At 39.4% G+C, this 12,594-nt stretch overlaps 1 protein-coding gene across 1 annotated transcript in view; it reads right to left on the reverse strand.

Annotated features, from left to right (window-relative positions):
- Positions 1–1,446: 1,446 nt before the first annotated feature.
- LOC148999567 (RNA recognition motif (RRM)-containing protein) overlaps positions 1,447–12,594 on the reverse strand; it is a 38,294-nt gene continuing 27,146 nt past the window's right edge. The window contains exons 3-4 of the mRNA XM_089140091.1: positions 3,776–5,025; positions 1,447–3,192 (exon numbers count right to left, since the gene is read on the reverse strand). Coding sequence (XP_088996217.1) covers positions 1,917–3,192; positions 3,776–5,025 — 2,526 coding nt within the window. The 3' untranslated portion in view covers positions 1,447–1,916. The remainder of the gene's footprint in view (positions 3,193–3,775; positions 5,026–12,594) is intronic.

A 12,594-nucleotide genomic window follows, 5' to 3' on the forward strand; every position in this document is an offset into this window, starting at 1 on the left:
ATTACAGGTTATAGCTTCATATGTTTTCATATTGTTCTTTTTAAGTATGTGTTTTTATATATCTACATGGATTCAACCTCGAGCAGTTGCCAGAACACGAGGTATACTGTGAAGCAAAATAATAACATCCTATATGGTCCACATGTTTCGTTAAACCTTCCAATGTATCTATTTCCATTTTCTAATCGGAAGTACACGGGGATACGGGTATGAAGTTAAATCATGATTGTGTATCTTGTTCTTGGTTCTTACTTCCCAACAGTGTGAGAATGACATGATGCTTTCCTTCCAACTCATGTAAATGTTGAACACCCCCCCCCCCCCCCTCTCACATGCCCTAAAAATAGAATAAGTTATTTCCCCCCATGTTCCTAACCTCACTGTCTTTCCATGTGAAGCCTTGCAGCCTCATAACCAAAAGTTAGATGCCTAAAAGTCCTTTTTCAGCCATTCAAATGGCTAACATAGTGGGTAAAAGACAACTGGAATGGAGTCAAATAAGCACTTCAGTGCAACCAACCACCCTGATGCAAGACAAGATCTACTGTTGAGACGAGAGCGAATCTCACAACAGGATCTCAAGAACAGTGAAGTCTCTTAAGGTAAAAAAAATCAAACTTCTCAGATGAAGGTTAACCTTCAATTCACAATTACTCACAGTGAGAATAGATACCCTTCAGAAGACAGGAGGAAAATACGGATAGGTGGAGTAACTAGAGAATTTGAGTTCTGAAATAGAACAACCAGTAAACAGAAAACTGAAGTTAAATCCATCAGAAAGTAGGATCGAACTCTACCTCGGATCAAAACCCCAAACTAAACATAAATCAGATGGTCGGATATACTGTAATCAAACAAACATCAAATCCGAAATTCCAAAAAGCAGGTTATAGGAGATTTTTAATAGAATTAAATTGAGAGGTCTCATTTGTGGAATACACTGATTAAGTGGTCCTCCCGGGGTGCTTTTCAATACCCTGAGTCATAATCCAAGCGGATGAGTTGATCTCTCACAGATGGGGCTTGATCGGAACCAATAACAACTCTGTAAGAGAGTCATTGCAGGAAGTATTTCAACCTCTACTAATGCAGATTAATCAGAACAGATGGATGAGAATCAACAATGGATGAAAGGGTGATTGAATAAGTTGTACACAGAGAGAACAACCTAGCAGAAGCAATAAAAAATACAAACCCGAAGAATAACTGGTTGGCAGTACAACAGAGAATAAAAGGAAGGTGAGTAACCTATCTCACACCTGCTGCTTCTCACTGATTCCATGCCAGGGCAACTCTATTTCATTCAATAGTCAAAATTATGTGGTTATTGAGCCTCACAATGATTTTCAGTCACTAAAACAAAGTTCTACTCACAATAGAACTCTTCCTCAGCCAGGTACCAATTCCAACTGAAAAAAGTTAAAAGAGTTAAAATACAATTAGGAACAAAGTAAAGCAAAAAAAATTACACTACCAAGGTCATTAAGCTAACACGAGTTAGCTGGCTCAATGCTCCATGAACATAGTCCACTTTCAGACTACAGATCTGGCAAATGCATGCTGAGAGGACCAGCCTTGATCCTCCTTTGTTGCTCTCCTCCCAAACCATAAAGAAAAACAACAATAGTAATATCTTATCTTGGGGCACACTCCAATTTGAATAACCAAGCAAGTATATCTATTGATTTCCCACTTAATAGAATAAAGAGAAAATACTGAAAATCTTAAAAAGAAAGTATATTAGAAGAAGCTAAAAAGAGAGGGTAGCATCAAACTCTGAGTTAGTGAAGGCAACATGGATTTCTTTTATACTAACTACTCCACAACTAAGAGTGGCAGTATAAAAAGAGAAATGATCATGAACCCTTCCTCTTTGTAAACAAAAGACAGAGAAAACTCCACTGAGCAAGATAGAACTACCGTTGATCAACGGTCTTTGCTTGCTGTTGAATTTGTTGAAGAAGTGCTGCAGCCAGCTGCAACGTTGCCTGGAGTCGTTTCTGTGGATCTGCTTCCGTCTCTTCCCTAGCACTGTTACTCTGCAATGATTGATTTCCATCACATGCGGTTCCCCCAACTTGCTGCTCAGAGCTAGTTAAACGAATTGCTGTGGCACTGGCAGTTGGCAGTAACTGCCCTTGACCAATTTGTGAAGGGTTAGAAGATGTGAAATTCTGCATACTAGAGCTCTGAGATGATTGAACTGGGGCAGCCTGATTTATTAGGTTTATCAGTTTACTATCTTCACCTAGGGAGAAAGCAGGCGCATTCCTAGATTCCTGCTTTTGTCCAAGAAAAGAACTCAACTGTGCAAGCTGTTCAAGCTGCAGTGACGGAATGGAAACAGATGCAGATGACTGTGATTTGGTCTCCAATTGCGTGAATTTGCTGCTACTAGATACAGGAATACCTAAAATTCCAGGTGAGAAATGACCCAAGCTTGTCTCCTGCATAGCCCTTGGCTTCATAGGATGATATTCCTGGGTGATGGAATCATCAGGACGGACAGCAGAATTGCCGGATATCTTGGTAGGTATGTTTATGGCATCAGGATTTGGGGTACGCAAATCACGAGACCAGATTGATGGAAATGCAGGGTTGTGATGCTGAAGTGACTGGTCATACCCACTTTCATTCAGGGACTCAGGTAATGATGCAGATGAAGCTTGTCCAGCCACAATCCTCGAATAAGGATTTTCAACAGCTGCTTTCCTTGATGCAGAGTATGAAGTTCCTGATGGAGTAGGTTCTGAAGATGAGTTCACATAGCTTTGACGCTGACCCCAGGCAGATGACCTAACATCAGGTGACGTTGATTTTGGATATAATAAATCCTCATGCAATAATGGGACCTTGGAATCCACAGTTTCATGTGGATGATGGGGGGAACCAAAATTAGAATTGGGGTACTGGAACCTCAAGATAACTCCAGAGATGCTCATTTTCCCAGGAACTTTAAGAACTTTCTCAGAAAAATCTGATGGTGGCACAAGAAACAAGGTAGTCTTCTCACCCAATTTAGCAACTGCTGCTCGCTGTTTCTCTCCCAAATAATGCATGAATTCATTATAGAATGCCATGTCAGCATCACTTTCGGGAACAAAGAAGACAACCCAAACACTGGCAGCTTGATAAAAGTGTTTCACAAGCATATCAAGACTTGTCCTTGCTGTGCAATCTAAAAACTCAGGCCTGTGACATGAAGTTTGCATCAACTAGTGCTCAAAGAGAGAACCCAAAGAAGGAAAAAGGAAATCGGAATTTACAAAGTGAATTCAGGGCCAGTAGACAACTACACTATCTAGATATGGTTGGGTATTTAACTCATACTTTAATTCAGCACCTAAATTTTAATCCAATAATTTCCAATTTGCTTTCGTAACACATTACCATTGAAAAACAATAATAAACTGAAGCAGAAACAACAATGTCCGGATCTGTACCAGTTATCATTCAGAAACCTGAAAGGCAATAAAATTTGTCTATGATATCCAATTATCTGGTCTATATCTGAAGAACAGATACATTTGACCATCCAAACACACCTCTAGTTGTATTGGATTTTATCGAGTGAATCCCACACTAGTGAGCAAGTGAATACCATCTATTGGAGTCCACCACTAAATAAACTCTTGGTGAGTTCACACATGCCAAATCCAATACCATCATGATTAAATGAAAAAAAAAGATGAAAATCATCATCAGATCATTAGTCCCAAAAATCTTCAATTTAACAATCAAGATAAATAAATTGAACCTGACAGCAAAGACTTACAGCATGACGTCCATGACTTTTCCAACAGGAAAACAACGAGCACGGCAGACAGGAGTTCCTCCCTTTGCTATTGTCCCTTCCCACTTCCATTCTTCATTTTGAGGAGACTGACGTAACTCAGGACTCAAGCTTTGCCATTTTATAACACCAGGCAAAGAACCAGAGCCTGCATCAAAGCGATCAAAGGAGGATGTCCCCTGGCCATTGCCTTCCCCATGAGCACGGATTAAGTTCATGGCATGATCAGGAATCCATTTATAAGTCGATGATCCAGACTCAACGTTCTTATTGTGAGCCTCATACTCTGGTAAATATGGGAACATCCTTTGTACAACACCATGTGGTTTGTCCTGCTCTAAATCAGAAAAGGGGAATTCTGGAAGCTCTTTCTCAGAAGGAATCATCCCAGTCTTTAGTTTCTTAGCTTCTCGGAAAAGAAAAGCATCATCTGTCAAGTTCCAAGAATTTTCAAAATGTGGACTCTTTAGAGAGTCGGGAGAAAAATCACGACAGCGAGCACCCCCGTCTCTCACAGAACTGTTCCTCTTACGTTCATATGTGTCTTCTGATTGCCCCAGTTTGGATCGAGGAGCTTGTAACCTGAGCTGATCAAAGGGACTGCCACCACCTGTCCATAAAGAATTGTTTCTGCCAATCCCAGTGACACCAGAGTCTCCAGGCTCTAAATTAGAAAAAAAAATTGGGGATCCTGTATGAGTTTCTCCCGATGAACCCCCAAAATTTCTGTCCAGTCGAAAATTCTCAGTCGATTGTCGCCCGGGGAGACTATCTGACTTGAAATGAAGGGATAAGGAAGTCAATGAATTTCTTCCACGCTCAGATGGGCCACTATCACTCCTTGCAAAGCAGATATTTACACGTGGGTTGTTAAATAGTTTTCCCTGAAGAGCTTCTTTTGCTCTGCAAGCAGCTACTACACTCCTGAATCGCACAAAGGCATAGCTGCGACCTGGAACCACAGAAACCTTCTCAATCTCACCAAATGGCATGAAGGCCCTTCTTAAGATTGTCTCATCTACATTCAAAAAAGCTGGAAATCCTATCCATAACATCTCATTTGGCTCTGCATTTTTATCCCCCATCCTAGACTTTTCAGTATTTAATTGTTCAGGACTAGTGGGGCGTATTCTTGAATCTCTATGAAAGAAAGACATTGCACCATCAGTAGAGAGTCTTCCGGCTTGATATTTCTGGTGGTCCTCATCATGTGAGGATGTTAATGGTCTTTCCTGTAATTTAAATTGAAGAAAAGTGAAGAACCATCTGATAGCATGTTACAGGTTCAAAATTAATATTCCAAGCAAATAAAATAGAAAATAAAGAATAAGAAAAGCTCAAGAATTCTTGTACAAATTAGCAACTATGTCGAATGGAGAACATTGTGCCACTAATCACAACTATTAGAAAGAAATTTACAAGATCATGACAATATAGTGTGTGTTAGGAGTTATTTGCCCCAGGCTCCCAAGCAAGGGCAGCAACCTTTGGTTATAATAGGCAAAACAAAGGATTCAATATGAGGTCCAGGCCACAACAACCAAAGATTTTACTAACTAATGTTCTTTTAAAATAGTGTTATCTTGCATTTTCAGTTAATATTCTTTTTTTTTTTTTTTTTTTCTTTTTCCATTTGGACTCCCATTAAAAACTTCAGCTTTCTTAATCAACAAGCGATTACTCCCAAGAGTCAGACATGTAGTGGCAGCAAATTTCATTAGCGTAGCAGAAATTCATATTAGAAATTTATCAGCTAATGAAACTAAACTAGCTCCTATCACTGTTATGGAAATGGTTAATGGTGTGGCCAAATATGGATATAATGATCACTCAGAGTAAATTTTCCAAAATAAACTAAGTTCAATTGGAATTGAAAATCAATCAATCAATGAGATATAATGATTCTACCATGGAATTTGATTTTCGCACCAATAAAATCAACTACTAGCATAAACTACAAGATGACAGTGCAACGTGCACACCTGACGGATTGGGTTGTACCATCTGTATTCAAACCCTTCTATTCTTCTTTTTTTGTTTTTGTGGGGGTAAGAATCATCAGTACTCAAACGCCATAAATAATTAAGAAAACACAAACTTCAGTATTCAAACACCCTAAACAATTAAGAGTATATAATTTTTTTGGAACAAAATCAAGCTTAAGAATATTTTTTTGGCTTAACAAGATTCTAAGCCATAGTTTTAAACACCTCCCCCTAGTAGTCCTAAAAAATCCGTTCCTCTAGGTGAGTCTGTCTTTGACCCTTCTTCTAATCCTACTTTGGACCTACCAATTGCATTGAAAAAGTAGCCGCGAATTTGCACCAAACATCGTAGTTCCAATTATGTTTAATATCAGTCCCTATCCCCAAAGTTTCAAAGTTCCATTTCCTCTTTGTCCTCAACTTCTGTTCTGAACACTAGGCAAAAGGCATTATCTCACTCAAATTGTAAGGAAGCTATCGACAAGGAAATGCGAGATCTGGAGAAAAACAAAGCATGGAAATTTGTGACTTTGCCTACAGAAAAGCGGACTATTGGGTGCAAATGGGTGTTTGTGATCAAGCATAAGACAGATGGAACTTTTGAAAGGTATAAGGCAAGATTGGTGGCCAAAGGCTTCACTTAGACCTATGGCATTAATTATGAGGAGACATTTGCCCCTATTGCGGAGATGAACACAATTCGGACTATTCTTTCATGTGTAGTTAAGGAGGAGTTTACAACAGTTAGACCTGAAGGATGTTTTTCTGCATGGAGAACTCCAAGAGGATGTGTACATGGATGTTCCACCTGGGTATTCTACTAACGAGACTCGTGGAAAAGTGTGCAAGTTGAAGAGTGCTTTATATGGGCTGAAGCAATCTCTAAGAGCATGGTTAGGAAGGTTCTATAAGGCAATGATTGATATCTAATGGCTATAAGTAGAGCAATGCAGACCATACTTTGTTCATCAAAAGAGATGGTTCCTACACTACTGTACTTTTAGTATACGTGGATGATATTGTGATCACAGGCAGCAGCGAGGATGAGATTCAGCTTTGAAGACTTTATTGGGAACCAGATTTGAGATCAAAGATATGGGAAAACTCAGATATTTCCTAGGGCTAGAGTTAGCATATTCTGCCAATGATGTATCTATCTCTCAGAGGAAGTATATATCGGATCTTCTTGAGGATACTGGGATGCTAGGATCTAAGCCTGCTGAACCTCCTATTAACCCTAACCTACACTTGAAGGCAAAGGGAGGAGAACCGGTTGACAAGACAAGGTATCAAAAGTTGGTGGGAAAGTTGATCTATCTATCTCACTCTCACATTAGGCCTAACATCACATTTGTAGTTAGTTTTGTTAGCCAATATATGCATGATCCCTACTCTTCGTACTTGGATGCAATGTATCAGATCTTGAGGTAATTGAAGGCCACTCCAGGAAAAAATATTTTAATTTCAGCTTATCAACATTCGAAGATTGAGGCATATACAGATGCAGACTGGGCAGGATGTTCAGATGATAAGAGGTTTATCTCTGGGTATTGTGTGTATGTGGAGGTAACTTTATGACTTGGAGAAGCAAGAATCAAGCTGTGGGAGGTCCTTTAGGTTGATTGCTCAGGGCATTTGTGAGGTATTATGGCTGAAAGGCTGCTTCAGGAGGTTGGGACAAATTTGGAGGTTCCTATATAGTTAAATAGTAAGTCATTGATCATCAACATAGCTCACAACCTAGTACAACATGATAAGACTAAGCATGTGAAGATTGACAGACATTTCATCAAAGAGAAGGTGGAGGCTGGGTTGATCTGTATCACCTTTGTTACTTCAAACGAGCAGTGGGCTTTCAACAAACCCATATACAAATGATGATGGGCAAGAAAGAAGGGGATCACTGTAATCAAGGCATCTAATCAACCCAATGTTTTGGAAGGGACTTGGATACATAGTTTGAAAAATCTGAGAAATATAGCTGAAATTACAAAATTTTAAAAATCTCAACCTGCTTGAAACAAAATTAGATATGAAATATAAGTCATATGTAGTTTCAACCGAAGTTACAAAATTTCTGTGAGATGGCACAACCAATGCAGATGAATGGTGGGTGTTATATGGGGATTCGGCAGAAAGCTTGGAAAGGATACAGTCAAGGCCCTATACCAGACATGTTCTGCTCTGACTGTAAGCAAAACCGTATACACTTTCATCCATCCACTCAATGAGAAGCAAGCAACCAATTAGGTTCGTAATGTCTGGCAGACTTCGTTTAGGTGCCATAGAATATGAGGCTGGCGATGCAGCACATACACATGAGTATGGAGAACGAAACTTCCGAGAATGAGGTCACCAATGTTTTCCAGAGAGAGTTAGATGACAAGGATACCATGGTGGTGCAAGTGTTAGAAGAGAACCGCAGCTGAATCAAAAAAAGAAAGAAAAAAAAATTGGGGGAGGGGTGTTAATCTGGTGCCTATCCCCTATATAGCCAATGATGGGTGTAATGCAAACAGCTACAAGGCTAGAAAGGGTAAGAAACACACTGACACCCTGACCATTCGAACCCACATCTGACAAGGATGATGATGAGGAACCCAACAGGGTGTTCAGAAATGCAAGACCTCAAAAGAAGTATGACAAGGCAGAGATGTAAGAGCCAGAGCTAGAGACAGTTCAATTCACTAGGAGACTCAGTTTGATCATGCTACCTCTCATAGGGAGTCAGGGACCACGGAGTACATCCAGCCACCCTTACAATCTATACAAGAAGGCATTGTCCCTAGTTTGGAGAAAATGAGAAGACTGACTGTATTGAAGTTGATAGCTTATCTAGTAATAAGGAAGATAAGGAAGCAGCACAGAGAGTCCTGTCCTTTACTGTAGAGTCCACTCTTAGCATATGCCACACAGTCCTGTAGAGTCCACTCTGCGCATACGCCACACAGTCCATTTAGTCAATTCAATGATGCTGGGGAGCATGAATCTTCTTCTTCCAGTTTGGTACACAGCCTTAAGTTCAATGGACATACTGGATTGTCCCTGTTCGATAGTTCATTTCCTTAGCAAGCCAACCAGTTGTATATGCACCCATTCCCATAAGTGGCTGAAAGGCTGGCTCATCACATACCTGTGACCTTATCAGATGCCAACTCTTAAACCAAACATTTCACCATATGAGTTTAGAAACTCTAAGAGCCATTGCCATGAACTTTACTTATGCATTTGATCGGCCCACAACAGGTTGGTTTCTGGATCCCAAAATGACCAGGTTAACTCCTATAGATGTACAAAATATGGATGTAGGCTATCTATCAGAAACTGAACCAGCCAATCCACATTAGTGTATTCCTCTTTCCTCAGATGGCTGTGCCTGGCATATGAGGACCTGCATAAACACTTCCATTTCTCTATTTCTCTGTTTTTCTTTTTGTTTTTATTTTTTTTGGGCCTTTGGAATAAAAGAATAAGAGAAATCTGTTTGCTACACTGGCTCACCTTTTGTTACTGGGAATAAACATAAGACAAAGATACTGATGAAAAAAAAAAAAAGCGCCATTTTGAAGCTTCTCTATCCCAGGAATAAAGGGGAGTTGCTCCTTGATGAGAATATGATATATTTGATAGGTAAAAAAGTAATTGTTGCTGCAAATTGAAGACAAGACCTTAGAATTCCGCCGTGCCCTCCTAAGAGAACCACAACTTGTTTCCCACAATAATTCTTCAATCTTTATTCAATGCAGACCGATTTTACAATGAAGAGAATGGCTTATTTAAAGGCTTATATCAAGAAAGAAAGAATCTCACTCTGGGAATTGATTTAGACTCAACCAGGAATTAGGAATTAGAAACCAATTCTACTGGGGTTTCCTTTAATAGTCAGGATACTCTTTACAAATAAATAAAAGCAACATAAAATAAATAACTTATCTTGAAATACAGCAACAAGCCTTGTCCCACCAAGGTTCGGCTTTTCGCTCCGGGCGCGGGGGGGGGGGGCGTGGGGGGGCGCCGCGGCGCGGGGGGCGGCCCCCCCCCCCCCCTTTGGGGGGGGGGGGGGGCCCCCCCCCCCGGGGGGGGGGGTGTGTGTTTCCCCGGGGGGGGGGGGGGGGGGTCCCAACTAAATGGGGTTGGCCATATGGATTCTTGAAATTAGAGACCTACTTATTCATGAAGAGTCCTACTTAAAAGAGAGGCTCCCTATGACACTAGAACTCAACTACTAACTCAAACTAGGACTTCAAATAGAATTGGACTCAGAAAATTAAAACAAAATTCTGAAAATATAATAATCAACTAACTAGGGCTGGAAAATGACCAAATTACCCCTATAGGGGTTCGGTCTGTGATTCTTGCTTAAAAGTCTAGAATCACAAAGCCCTTTTATTTATAGCTTCTAATGAATATAATACAACTTGAGAGACAAGTAATTGTCCTCTAGAAAAAGGAAGCAAAAAATTCCAGCTTTAGTAACTTCCTAGCTCCTAAAATAGAAAATTCTAAAAATAGAAACTACCACCAAAATATAAACTATGCTTTCTAAAAAGTCCCAAACTTTTGTAGCAAGACTCCTACATTAGAAATAGAAAGTAGAGTAGCATCACTAGCATATACTATTCACATGAATAGTAACACAGATTTTACTGTTCACGTGAACAGTACCGTGAACAGTAAAAACAGATTTTTTACTGTTCACGTGAATAGTGTCGTGAACAGTAAATAGCCCAAGTGTATATACTTCAACAACACTAATAACAAAACTATATTCAAGGTTTTGGCCAAGTTAATACTCCTACATGGGCTAAGATGTGAATTACAATAGGCTGAAGATTCCCAATAAATGATAACATGCAGCATGCCAGCATGTACACATCAATTTTGTTAAATTAAGACAAGATTAACTGTTTGTCAGGGAGTACATGGCCAAACTCTATTACTTAGTCCACTTGCTCAGAGTTTGAGTGGGACAAGGACGTCCAATTAGTTTAGTTCTGAAATGACTTACATCCATAGATTAGTGCTACACTTGCGGCTAATAGACTATCTACCATAGAGGAGCAGTCCAGGTGGCATATCAAGTTGAGGAAATTTTGAGGCAACCGTATAATTGAAAGAATTTTCCAGACAAATACTCCAGATTTAATCATTCTTGTTAACGCTTGACTGCTTCACAAGAGTTCCTCCATAGCATCTTCACATCGTTGCCAACCAGCTTGACGTAATTTTGACATACCATCTCACAGCCTAGCCGGACATATTCACATATCATCTCACAGCCTAGCCAGACATATTCACCACCTCAACATGGTTTCTATTTTCAACCAGCCTTCACCTCCTGGGATGCCAACAGGTGCCATTTAGTGTTTCACATGTAAGAGCATAGACATATCAATGCTCAATGTTTATAAGGATAATTTTATTCCTTATATTCCAGAAGAGCACCTTGGTTTCAAGATAATGTACTTATTGGCAGCGCAACCACCAAAAGAAGGCATCAGTAATGATGATAATGTGAAGCAATAGGCAGTACCCTTGCTATGTTCTTTCATTTTAATCACTCATGTTAGAATTTCAGCACGTGTAATCAGCCTAGGGACTGATAGGAAATTCAGAAAGAAAAAGAAGAATAGAAGAAGACCAAAGAAGAAGAAGAGACGAGGGAGAGAGCTTGTATGTTTGGCTCTCCCCTATTACTTTATTTATAATGTAAAATCAAGTCCTAATTAGGAAAGTTTCCTAAACTGAGTTAGAACAAAAAGGAAAATTACATATTGTATAGAATTTCCATGCTAAAAAGGAAACTATCCTAGGGAGATTACTTGACAACCAAGCAATAGGAAAATTAGACAGTAACCAAAGGAAAATAGAAATAGAAAATATTCAAAAAGGAAACTCTAGGCTGCAACTCCAAAACTTGTGCACCAATGTAGCAGCTCTAGGACTTGCACACCAAGGCAACATCTCCATAACTTGCGTAAATCTCAACACTCCCCCTTAAGCTAGAGTATACGTAAAGAAAGCTCCAACTTCGACAAATAAGAATAAACTTAAAAGGTAGCACCAGTCTTGAAATAACAAGAATATATATTAAAGCTCCATCATTTTAAACAGAAGTAGCAATAACAGATGCCGATGAACACTGAGAGAAGTTCACCCAGGAGGTAATCAACATCAACTTAAGTAAACAATCTTCATGTCGAACGAACCATCTAACAACGAGAATAATAAGCTGGGGTGAGATGAACCCTTTTGATAAGTATAGCACCAACAATTATCCAAATAATTCCAATAGTAGGGATGAATCTCCACACAAGAAGATAAAATTTGAGGCAAAAGTTGCATATAAGCTCTTCACAAAAAGGAAAGTGGTAGGGAAAAGTATGGGCAAGTAACAAGCAGTATGGGTTACTACGGACCAAATAGGTAGGTAAGTGGACCAAGTAGATAGGTAAAAGGTAGTATGGGTTACAGCAGACCAAGTAGGTAGATAAAAGGTATCAAGCAAGGATAGGTATTATTGTAGAATGCCATCCTAATATAAACGTCTTCACAAATAATGTTCTTCAAGAACTGTTGAGTAGATATAGAATAAATCTCCAATCTCCCCCTCTCGTTGAGCATTACACATGGACAAATAATGAAAACAAATTACCAGCATCTAAAAGTCGGTACTCAAGAACTGTGTTACATGATAAAACCAAGTACAAGAACTTCCAATCATTGCAGTAGAAAATTTTAAATCACCAGCATCAACTAAAACAAGATAGTAGCAAAAGTAGTACTCACAACATAATAGTAGTAAACCACTTAGCA

Source organism: Hakea prostrata, chromosome 11 (assembly GCF_041222555.1).
Source record: "Hakea prostrata isolate BN-2017 chromosome 11, UWA_Hpros_2, whole genome shotgun sequence".
Taxonomy (NCBI): domain Eukaryota; kingdom Viridiplantae; phylum Streptophyta; class Magnoliopsida; order Proteales; family Proteaceae; genus Hakea; species Hakea prostrata.